General features: G+C 42.7%; 2 protein-coding genes across 3 annotated transcripts in view; one reads left to right on the top strand and one right to left on the bottom strand.

The window, feature by feature from the left end:
• Window positions 1–16,522, top strand: part of LOC118387889 (exosome RNA helicase MTR4) — a 50,560-nt gene extending 34,038 nt beyond the window's left edge. The window contains exons 21-26 of the mRNA XM_035776706.2: window positions 2,770–2,933; window positions 7,216–7,321; window positions 13,537–13,593; window positions 14,363–14,525; window positions 15,729–15,833; window positions 16,292–16,522. Of these exons, the coding sequence (XP_035632599.1) occupies window positions 2,770–2,933; window positions 7,216–7,321; window positions 13,537–13,593; window positions 14,363–14,525; window positions 15,729–15,833; window positions 16,292–16,344 (648 nt within the window). The 3' untranslated portion in view covers window positions 16,345–16,522. The remainder of the gene's footprint in view (window positions 1–2,769; window positions 2,934–7,215; window positions 7,322–13,536; window positions 13,594–14,362; window positions 14,526–15,728; window positions 15,834–16,291) is intronic.
• The window catches only part of LOC118387890 (phospholipid phosphatase 1-like), a 37,253-nt gene continuing 30,863 nt past the window's right edge, over window positions 16,462–22,851 (bottom strand). For both annotated transcript variants that reach the window (XM_035776707.2, XM_035776708.2), the window contains exons 4-6: window positions 19,254–19,311; window positions 17,284–17,460; window positions 16,462–17,005 (exon numbers count right to left, since the gene is read on the bottom strand). In XM_035776707.2, the coding sequence (XP_035632600.1) occupies window positions 16,883–17,005; window positions 17,284–17,460; window positions 19,254–19,311 (358 nt within the window). In that variant the 3' untranslated portion in view covers window positions 16,462–16,882. The remainder of the gene's footprint in view (window positions 17,006–17,283; window positions 17,461–19,253; window positions 19,312–22,851) is intronic.

Genomic DNA, 22,851 nt, shown 5'->3' with positions numbered 1-22,851 from the left:
CTCGCAGAGTGAAGTCTGATGTTCACAGCGGCAATGCAAAGGCTCCATGCAAATGCACCCTGAACCGAAGAGTTGGACAAATAGGAGAAGTGTGTTGGGCTCTCGTTCCAAAGACAACCTCCCGCGTTATGACATAGGCCCGTATTGAATTCCTATAAACTTCCAGTGTAGTGAGAGCGACGTTATCACAGTGCTACGTAATACCAGACTAATTTCTGCCTGCTTTGAACGGCAACTACTCAGATACACATGAAATAACCCTGGAATCGATCGAACATCGCTCAGAGATGCACACAAGCAATATAGCATTCAAAATGGGTGAATCTTTCCTTTTTAAGTCGCGAGCTGTACTGTGCTGGGTTGGTTATTTATATTTTCCATTCCCTGCTCCAACAACTGGCCTAGGTCCATGACCTCTGTTATCTCTGTGTGTGGGATGTATTACATGTCTGCGCATGGGAAGGGATAACGCCCTGTAAACCAGATTACACACACACACACACCATGTTTGATTAGGCATGACGTGAGATTTACACCTGCTCGAAAAAGATCTCCAATCCTCTGCCTGGCCTCTGGGATTGGACCACCACACTACTGATCGGCCTGCTACAGAAGGAAAGACTCGTACAGACGTGCACGTTCACTAGTAACACAAAGCTGGTTCCATTCTGGGTGGTTTTTCTGGGTTGACTTGGGCTTGAATAAAATTCATAGGCGTAACCTTACACTAGGGACGTGCATGGTTATTCCGAACGGACGATTAGTATTGGAAACTTGTGAGTTCATTTTTACACCCCCTCCAAAAAATCAAATGCTTGTTTTAACACAGGCCTTTTCTAAATTTGATAAAAATATCAATTTGACTTTGTTACATACTACAAGGATATACTATGACATTTCAATTGAATTAAACAACATACCTTTCAATGTAGGTTTTTATGACGTGTGACCCAGAGAAAGACTAATAGCCGACCGGTGGCCTTCATGTGTGTAGCTTGTTGTTTATGTGTATGGGTCCTGTCTGGCTCGGTTGGTAGAGCATATGGCGCTTGCAACACCATGGCTGTGGGTTCAACTCCCATGGGGGACCAGTATATTGTGGGGGGGGGGTATGAAAATGTATGTATTAACTACTGTAAGACTGTTTTCACACACAGGCCTCTAGAAGTTCTGATCTCAGTCCTCTTTAAAGTGAACTCTTGAGGTAAAAAAAAAATGTTTAAAAAAAGACAAGTTCTCTTTGCAGACACACTGCCCTTGCATTTGAATGAGGACTCAACTCTTTTGTCAGTTTACTTCACCTACTTTGTGGTCCGAGTCCTCTTTGCATTCACATTGCTATGTTTAGGAGGAACCAATATATTTTTCCAACATTCACTCAATGCACTCTGCCATTCCATCAGAATGTGTTATTGGACAGCTAGATATGCCCACTTACAGTTGGAAGCTGATAGATTGCATTTAGGTAAAATATTATACAAAATTGTCATCAGAAGATAATATTAACATTTAATATGAATGGTAACTGAATAAATAACAGAATAATAACTGCAGATTAATTAATGCTGTACACCCAATGTAAGCTACTGCCCCTAGAATTGATTTTGTACCCTATGTTGTAATTCTCGCCAAATATGTTGTCTTCGCACACTATTCAAACCCAACAATATAATGAACAACTTATGATGCTCTCTTAGCCTATAGATCACATATTGCAAACAAATAATCTGAACCCAACACTTTCTTTCTGTGCATCCTTGACAATCGCTAATCAATATCCAAAGCTTTTTTCCCACGAACCTGCTCATCTTCTCATTTATGGCACCAATGGTGTTATGGCAGTGGAAACAGTGTTGCAGTAGTCCAGTGTGTGGTGCGGAAATAATGACAATTGAACCTAGGGAGCTTTGTGTTCACATTGTCCTTAAAAAAGGGAACCGTACCACGGAATTCAAGCGAACTGAACTCGGACCACCTCTCGATTGGTCTCAGTTCACTTCGGGGCACTTTTTGAGGGTTCTGAGTTCCTTTTGGAGTGTTCACACTTCACAAAAATTGTCTGTAAGGGACGTAGTGTGAACACCCTGAATCTCTTTGAATAAAAACATCTGCTAAATGACAAATGAAATGTTGGTTAAACAAAGTTGCAATGCTCCGGTCAAACACCATTCGTAACGTACGCCCACTTTTACTTTACTAAGTGATGTCACTCGGCGCCCACATCTCGTAACCTGTATACTCTACAACACAGGTAAAAAAAATATAAAAAAAGTGAGGTTGCCTAATATTGGTTTTGTCTAGTTGCCCCGTGTTGTCAGTCAGACTCTCTCTGCAGCATGATATAATGGTGATGGGTGAGCCTGTAATTGGATAATGGTTTTAAGCAGGGACTGTTGGGCACTGTGTGTGGAGGAGAGGAAAACAGCTGCCTGTAACAGACCGAGACGGTTAACCAACACTAGCTCCGCCTCGGCTGTCAGTCTTGGCTATGGCTGAGCTCTGATTGGATTGAATGCCACAGTTTGCAGCTTCAGTCATGCACGACAAATCTTCATCTGGACTCTCGAAACATTACAATATGGCCTTATGATATGCATAAAATGGTACATTTTAAATGGATTGTTCAACCTTAATGACAAATGTACATATTTGTTTCCTTGAAAGCGGTCTATGGTCTGGTTGTTAGCACTGAGATCAGTCATATTTTCTGGTTCCTTACTAGGGCGCAATGGGTTTTAAGTGTCATGTTATCCTGTGTCTGTATGTCAGATTGCGGGGGATATCAAAGGGGCCAAGCGGGAGCTGAAGAAGGCTCGAACCGTGCTGCAGATGGACGAGCTCAAGTGCAGGAAGCGCGTCCTGAGGCGTCTCGGGTTTGCGACTTCCTCGGATGTCATCGAAATGAAGGGCCGAGTGGCCTGTGAGATCAGCAGGTAAGGAAAAGAAAAGCCACTGGTAACACTTCACCCAAATAGGGCCTTTATAAAATAGGTTTTATTTTTGTTGCCTCTTTCTCCATGTTTTTGTTCTCAATAGTTTTTTTAAATATAGAAAACAATTCCACAACGATGCTTAAAACACATCAAGAGACTACTTTTTAGGTCTGGGAAAAATATAAGAATTTTGTGGGTGTAGGGGCCCATGGTTTCGTTAGCGATGTGATTGCAGAGTTTGCAAAGCAAATGGTCACTCGACTAATGCAAATAATCATATCATTCTGCCAGGTGCATAGGCTACTTTGTAGTTAACATTTAATTGAGGATGTTTTTGGGAAAGCCTTTCCATCTCTACCAGGTGGTTATAGTTAGCCTAATTGCTAACAGTTACACAGTGTACACACTGGGGCATTCTTGTCGTGTGTCAAAGTTGCAGGAAACTAAATCACTGATGCATTTTAAGTGTCTTACAACTTAGAACATTAATTTGCCCAGTTATATTTATTTTGAATATTGTTTAATTAAATTATGTCTGGATTCTGTGGTTTAGAAATTACAGCACTTCATGTACATTTTAGGAGACCAAAAGTATTGGGACAAATTTACTTGTGTAAAGTAGTCAAAAGTGTAGAATTTGGTCCCATATTCTTAGCACACAATGACGACATCAAGCTTTTGACTCAACACATTTGATGGATGCGTTTGCTCTTAGTTTTGGTTGTTTCAGATTATTTTGTGCCCAATATGAATAAATGGTAAATAAAGTATTGTCACTTTGGAGTCACTTTTATTGTAAATAAGAATATAATATGTTTCTACTCAGTAATACATTAATGTGGACGCTACCATGATTACGGATAATCCCGAATGAGTCGTGAATAATAATGAGTGAGAAAGTTAGATGCAGAAATATCATATTGGGGCTCACTGTATTCCCAAATGTATTCTCAAACATTTTCTCTGTTAAACTTTTTGCATTGAATTGACTTGCAGGATTGTTGCTGACACTCCGATGTTCAGATGAAGTGAATTAAATAGCATATTCTGCACACCACCTTGGCGTTCAAACGACTATTTTTGCCATGTAATGTTATTAAAACAAAAGCAGACAACCTCGTAGTAGAGTTACCTAGTCGGCTTGTTGGTGTGTGTTCTATGCAGGCGCTTTCAAATTGCGCGAAGCCATAGAGAGGGAATGTGTTCTGACAAGCAGTCGATGCACAACAATTGTTAATGCAATCGTGGGAAAACACGTTTGAAAGCAGTTTTGGCCTTTGTTAAAAAGAGGGGATCCCAGTTTAAAGAGCCGCTCACCTGGCTCCCTAATTTCAATACTGTTACTATTTCTTTTTGAATTCGGGACACCGATTATCTGGAGATTAATTTATAAAAACATTATCTGGGGCCTCCTGAGTGACACAGTGGTCTATGGAAGTGCTAGCTGTGCCACTAGATATCCTGGTTAGAGTCCAGGCTCTGTCGCGACCGGGAGACCCATGGGGCGGCACACAATTGACCCAGTGGTTAGGGGATGGTTTGGCCGGTAGGGGATATCCTCGTCCCATCACGCTCAAATGACTCCTGTAGCGGGCCGGGCGCATGTACGCTGACCCGGTCTCCAGGTGTACGGTGTTTTCCCGGCTGGCTACTGGGTTAAGTGGGCAATGTCTAGAAGCAGTGTGGCTTGGCTGGGTCGTGTTTCTGAGGATGCACGACTCTCGACCTTCGCCTCTCCCGAGTCCGTACGGGAGTTGCAGCGATTGGACAAGACTGAGACTACCAATTTGATACCACGTAATTGGGGGGAATAAAGGGATCTAAAAAAAGGCCTAAATAATAGTAAAACGAAAATACATTAAAAAAATATATATAGATTTTTATTTTATTTGAAGATGGTCATTTTTCCGTGCTGGAACGACTCTGTCTGGTCCACATTCATTTTGCTGGCCATCTAATAATTTGGTCAGGTAAAAATGTATTTCAACTTGGTCAGGTAAAAATGTATTTCAACTAACATTTCACAATCTGACATAATGGTTAGCAACGTTTTAGGCTTTAAATTAAGGGTTTTCGGTCAAATTTGTAAGCATTACTGAACGAAGAGCCGTTTGGGAGCCAAATTAACGTCTCCTTTGGGTGAATGAAGCCAAATGATTCGGCTCACAGAAGAGACTCTGAATGCCCATCACTACGCAAGAGCTCCAAGGGGACAATGGCATCCTAAAAGCGTCTGACTAGTAACCGAAATGTTGCAAGTTTGAATCCCAGAGCTGACATGGTTCAAATGTTGTTCTGCCCCTGAACAAGGCAGTTAACCCACTGTTCCTAGGGCTTCAATAAAAATAAGAATTTGTTCTTAACTGACTTGCCTGACTTGCCTAGTTAAATACAGTGCCGTGCGAAAGTATTCAGCCTCCTTGAACTTTGCGACCTTTTGCCACATTTCAGGCTTCAAACATAAAGATATAAAACTGTATTTTTTTTGTGAAGAATCAACAACAAGTGGGACACAATCATGAAGTGGAATGACATTTATTGGATATTTCAAACTTTTTTAACAAATCAAAAACTGAAAAATTGGGCGTGCAAAATTATTCAGCCCCCTTAAGTTAATACTTTGTAACGCCACCTTTTGCTGCGATTACAGCTATAAGTCGCTTGGGGTATGTCTCTATCAGTTTTGCACATCGAGAGACTGACATTTTTTCCCATTCCTCCTTGCAAAACAGCTCGAGCTCAGTGAGGTTGGATGGAGAGCATTTGTGAACAGCAGTTTTCAGTTCTTTCCACAGATTCTCGATTGGATTCAGGTCTGGACTTGGACTTGGCCATTCTAACACCTGGATATGTTTATTTTTGAACCATTCCATTGTAGATTTTGCTTTATGTTTTGGATCATTGTCTTGTTGGAAGACAAATCTCCGTCCCAGTCTCAGGTCTTTTGCAGACTCCATCAGGTTTTCCTCCAGAATGGTCCTGTATTTGGCTCCATCCATCTTCCCATCAATTCTAACCATCTTCCCTGTCCCTGCTGAAGAAAAGCAGGCCCAAACCATGATGCTGCCACCACCATGTTTGACAGTGGGGATGGTGTGTTCAGGGTGATGAGCTGTGTTGCTTTTACGCCAAACATAACGTTTTGCATTGTTGCCAAAAAGTTCAATTTTGGTTTCATCTGACCAGAGCACCTTCTTCCACATGTTTGGTGTGTCTCCCAGGTGGCTTGTGGCTAACTTTAAACAACACTTTTTATGGATGTCTTTAAGAAATGGCTTTCTTCTTGCCACTCTTCCATAAAGGCCAGATTTGTGCAATATACGACTGATTGTTGTCCTATGGACACCTCAGCTGTAGATCTCTGCAGTTCATCCAGAGTGATCATGGGCCTCTTGGCTGCATCTCTGATCAGTCTTCTCCTTGTATGAGCTGAAAGTTTAGAGGGACGGCCAGGTCTTGGTAGATTTGCAGTGGTCTGATACTCCTTCCATTTCAATTTTATCGCTTGCACAGTGCTCCTTGGGATGTTTAAAGCTTGGGAAATCTTTTTTTATCCAAATCCGGCTTTAAACTTCTTCAACAGTATCTCGGACCTGCCTGGTGTGTTCCTTGTTCTTCATGATGCTCTCTGCGCTTTTAACGGACCTCTGAGACTATCACAGTGCAGGTGCATTTATACGGAGACTTGATTACACACAGGTGGATTGTATTTATCATCATTAGTCATTTAGGTCAACATTGGATCATTCAGAGATCCTCACTGAACTTCTGGAGAGAGTTTGCTGCACTGAAAGTAAAGGGGCTGAATAATTTTGCATGCCAAATTTCAGTTTTTGATTTGTTAAAAAAGTCTGAAATATCCAATAAATGTCGTTCCACTTCATGATTGTGTCCCACTTGCTGTTGATTCTTCACAAAAAAATACAGTTTTATATCTTTATGTTTGAAGCCTGAAATGTGGCAAAAGGTCGCAAAGTTCAAGGGGGCCGAATACTTTCGCAAGGCACTGTATATAACATTTTCCTAGGGAGGACTGGACTTGGCAGTTTAATACACATACAAATTAAATGATGGTCATGACTTTCTTACATGAAATTTGACGTTAACTTGGCCCGAGACAATCCATCTGCGATCTGCTTAAGTTTCTCATGGGATTCTTTTTGTTGCTTTAACCCCTGGCTGCTGATGACTTAGATGGTGTTCAGCTGTTCTTAGAACAGTTATCTGTATCGACATGCTATTAAAAAAACACTGACTGGTCTGAGACCTGTTTTTGATCCAGTGCTGATGAGCTTCTACTGACTGAGATGGTGTTCAACGGCCTGTTCAACGATCTGTCTGCAGAACAGGTTACCGCTCTACTCAGCGTCTTCATCTTCCAGGAGAACGTAAGTCGCACACACACCTTTTCTTGCGCAATCCGTTAAAACATTCTTTTGGCCAGATAAGCAGCCATCTTCTTTCCCCACACTCTACAACTTCAAATGCCGTCACGACATTTCTTACACCCTTTCACTAAAAGCACTTTGACCTATTACTTCAAGTCTGATAGTAGTCTAATGTCACCCCATATCTTGAATGTTAAGTGTTTAAATTAATCAAGTCCTCAGTACATCCTCTTGATGCTTCCCCTCAAAACAAGGAATTCCTGTGTCAAATGTTTGAAAACTTTGCCTTGGCTTCCTTGATTATTGACCTCCGCAATAACAAAGTCCACTCTTTTTAAACTCCATCGTACAGGCAGGTGGTCACTCTGCTAAACAGTTAGTTCTCTGGCACGTTTCTCCCCTCTGAGTGTTCATTGTTCTCTGTAAGCAGGGCGCCACAGCGCCATAGCCTCTTCACTGCTGGTCCCAGTATGGCAGCCCTCAGTAAGGGTGTGTCTCAGCTTAGTGGTGGGGTGTGAAATGCTGCTCTTTCTAGCTCCGTGTGTTTTGTGTGTATCATCGTGTAATGACATTACATGTGTATTCTTGAGCAAAGGTCTAGTGCCGTGTGCGCATCATCATGTCAGCACTACATTTAACGGTCTAGCTCTGTGTTTGTGTATTGTCATGTCTACTGGCTTATACTGCAATTTTAGATTTACGCTTCTATATGTGTCATTTCTACTGCCTGCAAGTCTCGCGCTCTCTCTCTCTCTCTCTCTCGCTCTTTTGCGCTCTCAGTTGTCTGTTAGCAGATCAGTTCTGTGACATTCACATGCAGCTGTCGTCCAGTGTCCTGTCACCCCACATAAAGGCTTTAGTGTGCTGTATGATGATATTTATGCAGCTGCTCACTCTTCTCTGTGTGGAGGGAGAGCTTCCACCTGCTGCTGCTGGAGAGGCTGATGAGGGCTGAGGCAGGCATAGAAGATATCATGACAGGCTAAAAACATCAGGGGTTAATGGGGCGTCACCCGGGGCACCGAGCCAGAGCTACAATAGGCTTGGGAGTGGGGCACAGAGAGGAAGCTGGGGGGGGGGCGCTGAGGCACTGCCATGGGAGAGTGGGAAATGGGATCAAGATAGAGTCACACCAATTATTATTTCCCACGAACAAGTTGGAATCTTTATAAAGACAAAAATTGGGGTAACGGTCTTGTATCCCCCCTCATCTGCAGGAGGTAGACTTTCACTTGCGCTTTTTAATATCAAATACATTTTGAGTAATTAATTACCTTACTGAGTTTTCAACCATTTTAATTGAAAACAAAAATAGCTTCTTAGCATACAGCAATTTCTGAAGCAAGAATTTTGCTAAGACTGTGTGGTCTGAGTGGGGAGGGGAAAACTGAAAATGATCTGTTATTGGCAGAGAGATTTCCTATTGGTCTATTAAAGTAAAATTCCACCCCAAAACAATGTTTTGGTATTTGTTTCATTAGTCCATTGTTGATGTAGTCCCAAAATGTTTTTCATGTCAGAAATCTAATTTTCAAAAATATACTTTTTGGGGGGAGTTTTCCCTTTTAACTAATTTAACTTTCTTATTTGTCTTAACTAATTTACCACAGCCCTTACACTAAAAGGACATGATCATAATTTTCACACTATTATTCCAACCTCTTGGTGTGCATATATACAGTACCAGTCAAAAGTTTGGACACTTACGCATTCAAGGGTTTTTCTTAATTGTTCTTATTTTCTACGTTGTAGAATAACACGTGGAATCATGTAGTAACCAAAAAAGTGTTAAACAAATCAGAGTATTTTTATAGATGTTCTTCAAAGTCGAATCAAATTTTATTAGTCACATATTAGTCACGAATACAACGGGTGTAGACCTTACAGTGAAATGCTTACTTACGAGCCCCTAACCAACAATGCAGTTTAAAAAAAAAATACAGATAAGAATAATAGGTAAAAGTAACAGGTAATTAAAAAGCACCAGTGAGAGAACAATAGTGAGACTATATACAGGGAGGGGTACTGATAGTCAGTGTGGGGGCACAGGTTATTTGAGGTGGTATGTACATGTAGGTAGAGTTATTAAAGTGACTATGCATAGATGACAACAGAGAGTGGCAGTGGTGTAAGGGGGGGAACTGTAAATAGTCTGGGTAGCCATTTGACTAGATGTTCAGGAGTCTTGTGGCTTGGAGGTAGAAGCTGTTTCAAAGCCTCTTGGACCTAGACTTGGCGCTCCGTCAGGAAGTCCAGGATCCAGTTGCAGAGGGAGGCGTTTAGTCCCAGGGTCCTTGGCTTATCGATGAGGGTACTAGGGTGTTGAACGCTGAGCTGTAGTGAATGAATATTCTTACATAGGTGTTCCTTTTGTCCAGGTGGGAAAGGGTGGTGTGGAGTGCAATGAAGATTGCATGGATCTGTTGGGGCAGTATGCAAATTGGAGTGGGTCTAGGGTTTCTGGTATGATGGTGTTGATGTGAGGCATGACCAGCCTTTCAAAGTGCTTCATGGCTACAGACGTGAGTGCTACGGGTGGGTAGTCGTTTGGGCAGGTTACCTTAGTGTTTTTGGGCACAGGGATTATTGTGGTCTGCTTAAAACATGTTGGTATTACAGACTCGGAGAGGTTGAAAATGTCAGTGAAGACACTTGCCAGTTAGTCAGCGCATGCTCGCAGTACACGTCCTGGTAATCCGTCTGGCCCTGCGGTCTTGTGAATGTTGACCTGTTTAAAAGGATAACTCGCATCGGCTGCGGAGAGCGTGATCACGGTCTTCTGGAACAGCTGGTGCACATGCACGTTTATGTTACTTGCCACGACGCGAGCATAGAAGTAGTTTAGCTCGTCTGGCAGGCTCGTGTCACTGGGCAGCTCTCGGCTGTGCTTCCCCTTGTAGTTTGTAATGGTTTGCAAGCCCTGCCACATCCGACGAGCTTCAGAGCCGGTGTAGTGTGACTCGATCTTAGTCCTGTATTGACACTTTGCCTGTTTGATGGTTCGTCGGCGGGCATGGTGGGATTTCTTATACGCTTCCGGGTAAGAGTCCCGCCCCTTGAAAGCGGCAACTCGAGCCTTCAGCTCAGTGAGGGTACTGCCTGTAATCCATGGCTTGTAGTTGGGGTATGTACGTACGGTCACTGTGGGGACGACGTCATCGACATACTTATTGTTGAAGCCAATGACTGATGTGGTGTACTCCTCAATGCCATCGGAGGAATCCCGGAACATATTCTAGTCTGTGCAAGCAAAACAGTCCTGTTGCTTAGCATCTGCTTCATCCGACCACTTTATTGATCTAGTCATGGGTGCTTCCTGCTTTAATCTTAGCTTGTCAGCAGGAATCAGGAGGATAGAATTATGGTCAGATTTGCCGAATGGAGGGTGAGGGCGAGCTTTGTATGCATCTGTGTGTGGAGTATTGATGGTCCAGAGTTCTTTTCCCTCTGGTTGCACATTTAACATGCTGATAGAAATTTGCTAAAACTGATTTAAGTTTCCCTGCATTAAAGTCCCCGTCTACTAGGAGCGCCGCCTCTGGGTGAAAGTTTTCTTGTTTGCTTATGGTGTAATACAGCTCATTCAATGCTGTCTTGGTGCCAGCCTCTGACTGTGGTGGTATGTAAACAGCTACAAAGAATACAGATAAACTCTCTCGGTAGGTAGTGTTGTCTACAGCTTATCATGAGATACTTTACCTTAGGCGAGCTATAGCTTGAGACTTCCTTAGATATCGTGCACCAGCTGTTGCAAAGAAGCCACCCTTTGCCTTGATGACAGCGTTGCAAACCCTTGGCATTCTCTCAACCAGCTTCATGAGGAATGCTTTTCCAACAGTCTTGAAGGAGTTCCCACATATGCTGAGCACTTGTTTGCTGACTTTCCTTCACCTTGCAGTCCAACAACTTGGGTTGAAGTCGGGTGATTGTGGAGGCCAGGTCATCTGATGCAGCACTCATCACTCGCTTTCTTGGTTAAATAGCCCTTACACAGTCTGGAGGTGTGTTTTGGGTCATTGTCCTGTTGAAAAACAAATGATAGTCCCACTAAGAGCAAACCAGATGGGATGGTGTATCGCTGCAAAATGCTGTTGTAGCCATCCTGGTTAAGTGTGCCTTGAATTCTAAATAAATCACTGACAAGTGTCACCAGCAAAGCACCATCACACCACCACCTTCATGCTTCACGGTGGGAACCACACATGCGGAGATCATCCGTTCACCTACTCTGCGTTTCACAAAGACATGGCGGTTGGAACCAGAATTCTCAAATTTGGACTTCCACCGCTCTAATGGCCCAAGCAAGTCTCTTCTTATTGGTGTCCTTTAGTAGTGGTTTCTTTGCTGCAATTCGACCATGAAGGCCTGATTTACTCAGTCTCCTCTGAATAGTTGATGTTGATGTCTGTATCTGGTGTGGCCACCAGCTGCGTTAAGTACTGTAGTGCATCTCCCGAGTTTATGTATGTAATCATGGTTTTGACTTCACTTTGCCTTAAGTCAATTTAACAATATTTGACCTACTATTAGCAAGGATAACAATGGTGACTCTACCTGGAGAGTGGACAGCAATCCGTGACCTTTACCAGTCAGACTTTTAGCCAGCTAGAGTGGAGGTGGCGGGAGAAAAGGCTAAAGTCATCAGTGCGGTCATCCGTGACCTTTTGAGAAGAAACATTTACATTGCCTTCAGAAAGTATTCATACCCCTTGACTTATTCCACATTTTGTTAGTCTGCTAAATGACTTAAATGTAAATGTTAGTCTGGATTGAAAATGTATAAAATAAAAATATAAATCTTACCCATCTACACACAATATCCCATAATGACAAAGTGAAAACATGTTTTTTAAAATGTTTACAAATTTATTGAGAATGAAATACAGAAATATCTCATTTACATAAGTATTCACACCCCTGGGTCAATACTTTGTAGAAGCATTTTTGGCGTTAATTACCGATTTGAGTCGTCTAGGGTGTGTCTGTATCAGCTTTTCTCCCGTTCTTCCTTGCAGATTTTCTCAAGCTCTGTTAATTTAGATGGGGAGCAGCAGTGAACAGCAATCTTCAAGTCTTTCCAGACTTTCAATGTGATTTTTGTGAACTACGGGTGTGCTGTCATGTACCTTTTTTCTCAGGAAGACTTCTGTCTGGCTACTCTCCCATAAAGCGCTGTGGAGACTGTTGTCCTTGTGACAGGTTCTCCCATCTCAGCCAAGGATGTAGTTCTGTCAGTGGTCATTGGGTTCTTGGTCACCTCCCTGACCAAGGTCCTTCTTGCCCGGTTGATCAGTTTGGTTGGACGGCCAGCTCTAGCCACAGTCTGGGTAGATCAATAGATCTATATTTTTTCCCCCAATAGTGGCGACCACTGTGCACTTGGAAGCTTTCAACACTCTATAAATTGTTTTAAAACCTTCCTCAGATATGCCTCATCAATTCCATCTCGGAGATCTACGGACAGTTCATTGTACTTCATGGTATAGTTTCTGCTCTGACATGCACTGTCAACTGTGGGACCTTAAAGACCAGTTTATTTTTAAATCATGTCCAATCAATTGAATTGGCCACAGGTGGACTCGAATCAAGTTGTAGTGGCATCTCAAAGATGATCAAAGGAAAAATGGATGCAGCGGAGCTCAATTTGGATTGTCATTGCAAAGGGGTATGAATACTTATGTACATGAGGTATCTTTCATTTACAATAAATGTGTTAATATTACTAAAAAACATGTTTTCACTTTGTTATTATGGGGTACTGTGTGTAGATGGGTGAGGGGGAAAAAATATATTTTATACATTTTGAATTCAGGCTGTGACCCAACAAAATGTGGAGTAAGTCGAGAGGTATGGATACATTCTGAAGGCACAGTAGCCTACACAGTAGAAATGATGAGGTAAAGAAACATAAGACTGCTCGCTCCCATTACTGAGCTAGCTCACTGCATGTTTCTCCTTAAATCAATAACCTACTGGCAGCAGTAATGTTGACACTTTTCTTATTAGGAGTACTAAAGGCAGAGACTGATCAATAATCCTGCTACCAAGTGCCTCTTACCACAGCATTGGCCAACATTTTCAATTTTCAAAGGATTCATCATGTTGAATTGGCAAAAACACGTTTGCTCCTTGACACCCAGCAGGTGGTCGCGGTGTGTCCAAAGCTTTAGACTGATGTCATTGTGTTGTTTTGTTTGTTCTCTTCCTTCCCTCAGGTTAACGAGATGCCCAAGCTGACAGAGCAGCTGGCTGGACCTCTGAGACAGATGCAGGTAAACATTATTCACTCCGCAGCAGAATCTGCACTGTCCTGGTGGTTAAGCATAGGTTACAAAGCAGGATCAATATGTGTAGCCCAGGTCAAAAGTAGTGCACTGCATACAGTAGGGAATTACGGTGGGATATTTGGGATATGGCCAATGAGTTTAGCGGCAGGCTTTTCTAAATATGATTTAAATAACATAAATATGGAATTGAAATGGGGATGGTAACAAACTCAACGCTTTGTGATGCACCCCTCAGGCCTGGTTTAGTCTGCTTTTCAGATGTGTGGTTTCTAACACTTAGCTCATGCTGTTTGTGAACCAAGGCATACACCGGCATGTTTAACTACACTACAATGTATGTTTGACTTGGAATCCAACCAGTCTACCTATTCTATTGACTTACTGCTGTTTCTGTCTGCTGAAACCTGTCAGCCTAGATGTTTGGTGAAAGATTAGATTGGGTGTCCCTGCCTGTCTTCATGTGAGTGGATGTTTGCTGAAATTGTATAATCAAAGTGCAAGATATGCCACGTACTTTTCATTCATACTTTTAAGTTTGTTTTCCCTTTTGTAATTTTTTTGTTAGCCTATACCCTATAGCTATGTATTTTGGGACCTGGACGTGTTCCAAATGTAGTGATCTACTTTTGACCAGTATCCATAGGGCTCTGGTCAACATGAGTGCACTATGAAAGTAATAGGGTGCCATTTTGCACGCAGCCTATGACTGTCATATGGATGTAATAAAACCTGGAATTGGATGTCTGGTTGTCAGGAGTGTGCCAAGCGCGTTGCCAAGGTGTCTGCGGAGGCCAAGCTGGAGGTGGATGAGGACACCTACCTGGACAAGTTCAAGCCTCACCTGATGGACGTGGTTTACACCTGGGCTAACGGCTCCACCTTCGCACAGATCTGCAAGATGACCGACGTCTTTGAAGGTAACTCACCTGGCCAACCTCCCGACGCTCTAATATCTGTCCAGTGCCTATGAAATGGACGGCGCGCTCCAAATGTAGGTTTTCTGTTTCCGTGTGGGGTAGCCCCATACATTTGAGTTATTTAGCAGGTATACTCATCCAGAGCCACTTGCAGTCAGTGCAAAAGGTAACTCACCTAACGGACAGCCTTCCAGGTGTTGTTTTTCTGATGGCCAATGTCTCTATCTAGCAGTTGATAACTTTTTTATTTGTTTTGCAAACTGGGCATGTTGTAGTACATGGAAGGAGAGCCAGAAGACCGGGTGATGAACTCTCATGTTGAAATATATGGTTTCCTCTGAATTGGCTGTAGGCCTAGTCCTTTATGGCTGGAAAGGTTTCTGTCTGAGGTACACTTCAGGGAATAACAGATTCTTACCTGGTGTATGAGCTGTAATGGGCAATGCATAGGTTACATTTCCCCTACCCCATCCCCCAGCTGTCTACCAAAACAAGTGACAGAGTTGCTGTTTTGCTGAAAAAAAAATCCCAGGTTGTAGCTTTTAAGGCACCATGAGTATAGAGGATTTAAAATGATGAGAAATAGCTGAAACGGATCACCCCCCCAATGCTCTCATTCTCTCTTCAAAGTAACTCTAGAGATAAGACTGGTATTTGGCTCTGTATTTCACCCTGACATGAGCAGGAACATATGCAACTCCCCTCTTAATTGCGGCGCACAAGATCATAGTTCAGTTATCAGATCCTTCTGAGATTTTGGCTCTGGATTCCATGTGAAGCTGTGTAAACTGTGGTTGCATTTTTATAAGGAGGGCTGGGGTTCTGGTCACACATTAATGGTATCATGTTGTCGTGTAGTTCAGATGGAACGGTCTTCGGCCGAATCGTAACTGAAGACTCAAACTTTCAGGCAACTCCCCCATTGACAATCTCCCAAGTTATATACGCACACATCCTCTATTGGAATGACTCCAGGCAAACTGACCCATTTCTCATTGATCTGTGCAAAGTTGAGTTTTCATCCGGATCCCGGTCTCTCTGCTCCAGCTGACCTTCTCTCGTCTTTGTCCGTAGGGAGTATCATCCGCTTGCTAACCCTGTGTCTGTCTGTCTCTGTAGGGAGTATCATCCGCTTGCTAACCCTGTGTCTGTAGGGAGTTTCATCCGCTTGCTAACCCTGTGTCTGTCTGTCTGTCTCTGTAGGGAGTATCATCCGCTGCATGCGTCGCCTGGAGGAGCTGCTCCGTCAGATGTGTCAAGCAGCCAAGGCCATCGGTAACACCGAGCTGGAGAACAAGTTTGCGGAGGGTAAGATCGGTTTCTACATCTAGTGGTTGCAACCTTCAGGCTGACAGAATGCTTGTGTGTGGTCTAAGTCTATAGTTTAAACCAATAGGAGAACAAGTCTGTAGAGGGTAATCTGATCTCTTCTGACTGCCCTCGATCTTCACATGTTTGCCAGAGTTCAAACGTGGTGTACTACTACCAGGGCTCAGAGAATCGGTTGTGCCTGTGTCCCAAAGTCAAGACATCTCCCCTAGTTAAAATACATTGTTACGAAGACACAGCTCACAAAACTAAAGTCTAAACATCCTTAGGAGGCAAACAACATTGTCTGTCAGCTTAATACTTACAATCCTAATTCCAACTGGTGCAGTTTTTTTTACCCTAGATTGTAGTCAAGCTAGGAGATACTGTATGGTCTACAGCAGTGTACAATTTCAACGTCAATTATACTCATGTATTTCTTTTGTTTTTCATTATAGGTATTACGAAAATCAAGAGGGATATTGTGTTTGCAGCCAGTTTATATTTGTGATTGAGTGACACCTGTGTTTGTTGGTTTGAGTGTCTGACATCATCCAGACAATTTTTTTATTGTGTTAATAAGCATAAAATGGCTTATTTTCCTTCCAAAAAGCGCAACATTTGTACATACTTAACAATTTTAATAAAAGTCTGTATAGTGATTTCTTCTAACATACAGCTGGATAAAACAAAATGTTTTTTTTGTTGCTTCAGGTGAAGATACATTATATTGGTCTGGATAATACACAGGAAGCTGTAATAGTAGCAGTCCAGCCAAGGCAACATGGGTGGGACTCAAGAGTCCAATAGGGAGCTCAGACAGCTTGGCTCCAGGTCATAGGTCAGGAAAGCACAAAGCAGGGTTACATTCACATGTCTGGTTCATTCCCAGATGGCACCCTATTCCCTCCAGAGTGCACTAGTTTTGACCAGGACCCAATGTAGGGAGTAGGGTACCATTTGAGACTCATAATTTCTTTCCACCCCAGTGGTCCGACCCTTAGTGGGGTATGATGTGCATGCAGTAAACGGTTCCTCTCCTCTATAGCTTAGTTGGGGCTGCTGTCGTAATGGTTTCCGTTAGTGGGTGTCTCTTGCAGGCTGGTGTGGGGAATCTCCACATCCTCCTGGGGCTCCACCCTCTTCTTGAAGAAGTCTGACACTAAAAATACCTGCAGGGGAAAGACAAGTGTCAGTGGACAGCTTTGGAGGGAAATGGTTGACCTACCTCAGAGTTAATGATTTTATTGAAGAGAATGGCTACTTAGTAGGAAGTAAGGCTTTTAAAGTGGGACACGTATAGGTCAGGAGACACCTTGACTACAATCCACTGGGTCTAGATGAAATACCCCTCTTGTGCTCTCTGCTACTATTACCCAATTTCTATTGTAACAAATGGACAAATAAAGCTGAATTGCCTTAACCAAATGGAGCAGTGTGATTAACTCACCACCAGTATGGCCACGAGTGCTCCCTGAATAAGGCCAGCCAGGACGTCGCTCCAGTGGTGTTTGTAGTCGGACACACGGGACAGTCCAGTGTAAACGGATGCAGCGATCAGGAAGAATTGGAGTGTTGGTCTCAGGAGTCTAGCCCACTCTGCCTGCAGTCTGGCCTGAATGTATAGCTGGGAGACAGGTGGAAATGAATTAAGACTTGCCTACTTAAAAAAAAAAGCCTTGTTTTTTTACTACTAACATGTTTCGTCAGTTAAAATGGATTTAATGCTAACTAATTTGACAAATTGCTTTGCTGTCACAAGGACTGCAATGTCGCCAGAGCAATTGTAGGTTGAAACCAGTCGTTGACATGCTTCAATCCTCTTGGTTTTCTACTTGAGATTCGTTTAAGTGTTGGCTACTGTTTGAAAGTGGTCTGATCCATCATTGATGTGCGTGAGCTGATTGTGTTTGTAACAATCATTCTAATGTTGATACTGTGAGATCTTGTTTACTCTAACCGCTCTACATGGCAGCGTCAACTCTTGGATATAAACATACTACACAGCTGAAACTTCAAAAGTAGTATTTAACCAATCAGCCTTCGTCTGCTGTTTTTACTAGGCTTAAAACTTAAGTTTAAATGCCTTAATTCCATATACAGTTGAGTGAAATAGAAATGATCAAAACAAGTAATATAACCTAATGTTCAATTTACAGCCATTTCCAAGGGTGACTGCTTGTAATAGTTTACATGGTTGAGTTATGGCCTTTCTGGACCATTTTGTTCAATGGGACAAAAATCAGCAGTTCTGAATGCGTTCGTACAATAATGGGTGTGTGTCTATTCGTGAATAGAAAGCCAACTGCGACACTTCTTAAAATAGACTGGACTAGTCTCTCTCTGTTCTTGAACTTTAGAACTGCTATTTGGTCTTAACTCATTTGCTGCAGCGATTGTCAGGACTTTGGCACAGTGCACGGATGTTTTGCTGCATTGAGTACCAGTATTCAATGTACGCAATGGGCCTTTATTTATCATCCCATGTCTCTGCGCTGTCATGAACTTGAGGTAAATTCAGTTCTCTATAAATCTGAACCATGTACATTGAACAAAAATATAAATGCAACATGTAGGTCCCATGTTTCATGAGCTGAAATGAAAAGTTTCTTACCCACAAGGCTTATTTTATGCATTTGTCCTTTGCCAATATAATTAAACCAACTGACAGGTGTGGCATATCAAGAAGCATGCTCATTACAAGGCCACTCAACTGTGTAGTTTTGTTACAATGCAATGTCTCAAGTTATGTGGGGGCATGCTGACTGTAGGAATGTCCATCAGTTGTTGCCAGATAAATTAACATTAAATTCTACCACAAGGCTGCTTCCAACATTGTTTTAGAGAATTCGGCAGTACGTCCACCTGCGGGGTCGTCTTGAGACCAGCCACCCGATGAAACTGTGTATTTCTGTATGTGGTAAAACTCATTCTGATTGGGTAGGCTTATGCCCAGTAATGTGAAATCCATAGATTAGGGCTGAAACATTTCAACTGACTAATTTCCTTATGAACTATAACTCATTAAAATTGTTGCATTTATATATCTGTTAATCTGATTTACTTGCTGACTTATGTATCAGATTCATGGTATTTTTGCATTTCAAGTATTAAATATTCATATAACACATCCAGTGACGTACTGTAAACTATTAAATGAATTGATACATTTGAGCTGGGACAATAAACCAAAAATAATCGACACTGGACATTTAGCTGACATTCATTACAATAACCTACGAGAGAAATGTCATGTTTGAAAAGTTGATGGCTACATTTAAAGTAGTAGATAAGGGTAAACAACTCGTGCACATTGTTTTCAATTTATCGTTAAAATTCAGTATATGAATTATATATGTCCATATCACGCAGCTCTGAGACATGAGTGCACACAGAGGAAACCCCATAGAGTATACTTACTGCCAGGAACAGCATGCAGTACATGGAGAAGGAGGAGTGGCCGGAGTAGAAGGACAGCCTGCAACATAACACACAATGGCATCATGGGATGGCTGTGTGCACTGGGGAGGGGGGAACACATTCACCCACTTCAAATCGGCTCAGTGTTGGTGATAAATCCCTATTCTGTTGAACAACAGAAGCACACACTGGAAAAACTGACACACCCTTTTCTGGGTAATAGAGTTGTGCTGGGGAGGGATGTCCGCTGACGTCTTATGGAGCACTGATTTGGGGGGTGTTGAGACAGCATCAGTTGCCCTGGGCAGGCGGTTAGAGGGCTGCAACCCTAGCCCACTTATCCGGCCGCCTTTAGTGTCTTCCTGTTTGCTTAAGCAGCGCTACCCAGCGGAGGCATCCGCCCGCCCAGCAAATGACTGATAAACAGTGGGGATAGCTGTAGGCCCACAGACAACACCCTGGAACCAAAGTGGACACTAGTTAGTGTTGGGAGAAAGCCTGACCATACTGACCGAAAAAGTCCTCAGTACTGTAACATAATCCACCAGCCTAATGTCATAATAGAGAGCTGTAATACAGCTTCTCTAGTGGTAAAGGCTGAAAACAGAGGTTAAAACATCACACAGAGAGAGCCAAGAGAGCTCCAACTCAATTATCTTTATTAATTAACCATGTGAGGACAGTACAGCAATGAGGGAAGACTGATATGTTCAACCCACAGGACCCAACCCCCCCTGTAAACCATTATGTAGCGGAATAATGTTGATTCACTGAGGTTTCCGAGTGTAAGGCACTTGGGACACACACAAGCAGAGGTTCTGACCGACAGCGAGCCTCATTTCCCTGAGAGAAAGGCTCACGTTGCAGAAAGAGGAACTGGGGAGTTGATCTGACCTGCTCTCATCACTCGATCCACCAGGCAGTTATTTGTTCTATTAATGACTACCATCCCAAAGAAAAAACACCCAGAACCGGGCCCTCGACCAGGGAAGGGCTGCCATGGGAGACCAGAGCAACACCCAGGTAAATATGACCTGGGGCCACACGAGACTGGGAGAGCCCACCCTGGGATCATGGTAGAGATTAGAGTCGTCTCTGTATGGGGTATACTCAGGTTTCTAGGGTAACACGGGAGAGGCTTACCACATGAGGTAATGATACACCACAGCCAAAGTGTATAGTCTGTATAGAGACAGCCAGCGAACTAACTACCCACCACTGCCAATAACACTGGTACGACTGAGGATGGGACAGACCGGCAGGCACTCGACAACTAGCCCTCCATTTACCTTTGTTGGTCTATAATTGACAAGTCTTAGATGTTGATTTCAAAATCTAAATAAAGACAGACTTCCTCTCCTTTGTACATCTGTCGGTTTTCAAGTAGATGAAAAAGGAGGATGTTCTAATCTTGTCAGATTGAAATTTAGAGTGACTGTTTTACAGAATTTGGTTAGTGCCTGTCTGTTATCTGATACTGGTAATTATAACCTTGGTCTCCGTGGTGATAACGAGTATTGCTTGGAGACCAGCTTTCAGTGAAAGCTCAGAGAATCAGATCAGAATTCGTATGGAACTTCTAAACTCAGACCCGCGTCCGGCTCTGCAGCAGGCTTGCAAATCTGGGTCTATTGACCTGGAAAGACCCATTTACCCAAAGGCAAAATAGAGATAAAACCATGGTTCCTAGTCCATTGCAATTAGGGCTTAAAGCAACCCCAGGTGTCCCAGTACAATGTAGGAGCTAGAGACAGGCAATAGACCAACTTCTGTTTATTCCAGTTAGGCCTTGACTCCCAGTTATTTGTGGAATTGCAAAACATTGTAAAGGTTAAAGTACAGAGGGAGCTCTAAGCTGAAGTAATTTCCCCCTGATAAGCAGCCAGCCTAGTTGTCAGTGTCAGAAACATCCCCTCAGTGAGTCTTTATAGACGATTTCCAGCTGAGCAGTTGTTCAACTGGGCACAGCCTGAATCCAAAATGGCTACCATTTTCCCTATATAGTGCCCTATTGCTAAAGGCTCTGGTCAAAAGTAGTGCAAGTAAATAGGGATCCATTTGGGACACACAGAAAATGCAAAGTGTGGGCTTGCCTTACTCAACAATGATCTAATCATCACTCAGCATATCAGAACAATAGAAATATAATATATTGGATTCTATTTCTAGGAACAGAACATAATCAGCAATAAATCATGTCAATGCGGAGCGATACGGAGCCCCCCGCATTGTTACAACATTTGGGAGGCGCGCAGCGATGCGGCACAGAGCTCGCGGAGGCTCCGCAATTGCGTCACATCCTCCGTACAGCATTGCTGATCAAGCATAAATTGACGTTCACAGCTCTGCAAACATCAAAGGAAGGGTTAAGGAATGATTTGGGACCAGTTGAGATGCTTGTTACAAATCTTCTGACTCAATTATATCACACTTCCACTGAAATAGAATATCTCCTGCTTTATTGCTGATTATGTTCTGTTCCTAGAAATAGAGTCCAATATATTATATTTCTATGGTTCTGATATGCTGACCATGAGATCATTGTTGAGTAATAAGCAAGTCCACACTTTGAAGTTTCTCTTGTGTTCCAAATGGCTCCCTATTTACTGCACTACTTTTGACCAGAGCCCATAGCAAAAGTACTGGGACACCTGCGGTACATCCTGTATAAACACTAACTTCCTTGACAAAAGGCTATCCAACACGTTCACAAATAAAACATTTTATGATACCTCGTGTAGGGATTTCAATGACACAAAAATGAGTTTGAACTCCTGGAAAGAGATCGTGGAGGTAGATGCGATAAAGAGGTTAATGTCCGTGGAGGACAGAAGGACGCTGGCGCACTTTCAACAAAGCTGATCTAACAAAGTGTTGTTATTTTTGGTCAAATCTGTCATGTTTGATGTATTGTAACAGGCCCACAATGTGGTTACTAAAATTCGATGTGGATATATTTTGCTGTGTAACATTTAGAAGTTGTCCCTTTTCAAGTTTCGAAAAAGTGACTGCTAAATGCTAATTCCCATTCGTACAAGCTGGTAGGATAGCTAGCATACAGAAATCGATGGTGGTATTCAAAGTAGTTTTTATCTATAAGTCAGTTGATTGACGATGACATGGACATGTATTGGGGCTGGCATCCATTCAAGTATTATACTCAGATTTTTACCTCAACATAGTGTGTGTGTAATACACATATAAACAATAGCCTAAATGTAGGCACATTTTGGGATGGAGATGCAGGTGGGAGAACTGCGCAGTCTTTTTACTTCATGCTAATTTGGCTGATCTATGTCAAGCACCGGGAAACATACTCCCAACATCTCAGAAGAGGTAAGGTATTGTCTTTTCACTTAGCCAGTTGCTTGTAATTAGTTTGGATGGCTATAGAGATTAGCCCTGAATCACTACGAGTGGGGCGGCGCAGACCAATTTTTTGGATGCCCATGACAGCTACACGAAGTGCAAGAAGTATGAATGCTCCGACTTCTGTGGAGGCTGCATTCACAGTAAATGCTGTACAGGCACTGCATACGTCGGATTGACCATGTAAAGCCTTTTAGGCATAAAAATGGAAGCTCCACCACTTTACTGC

This window comes from Oncorhynchus keta, chromosome 9, assembly GCF_023373465.1.
Source record: "Oncorhynchus keta strain PuntledgeMale-10-30-2019 chromosome 9, Oket_V2, whole genome shotgun sequence".
In the NCBI taxonomy this organism is placed as follows: domain Eukaryota; kingdom Metazoa; phylum Chordata; class Actinopteri; order Salmoniformes; family Salmonidae; genus Oncorhynchus; species Oncorhynchus keta.
This window is presented reverse-complemented; position numbering and strand designations above follow the sequence as displayed.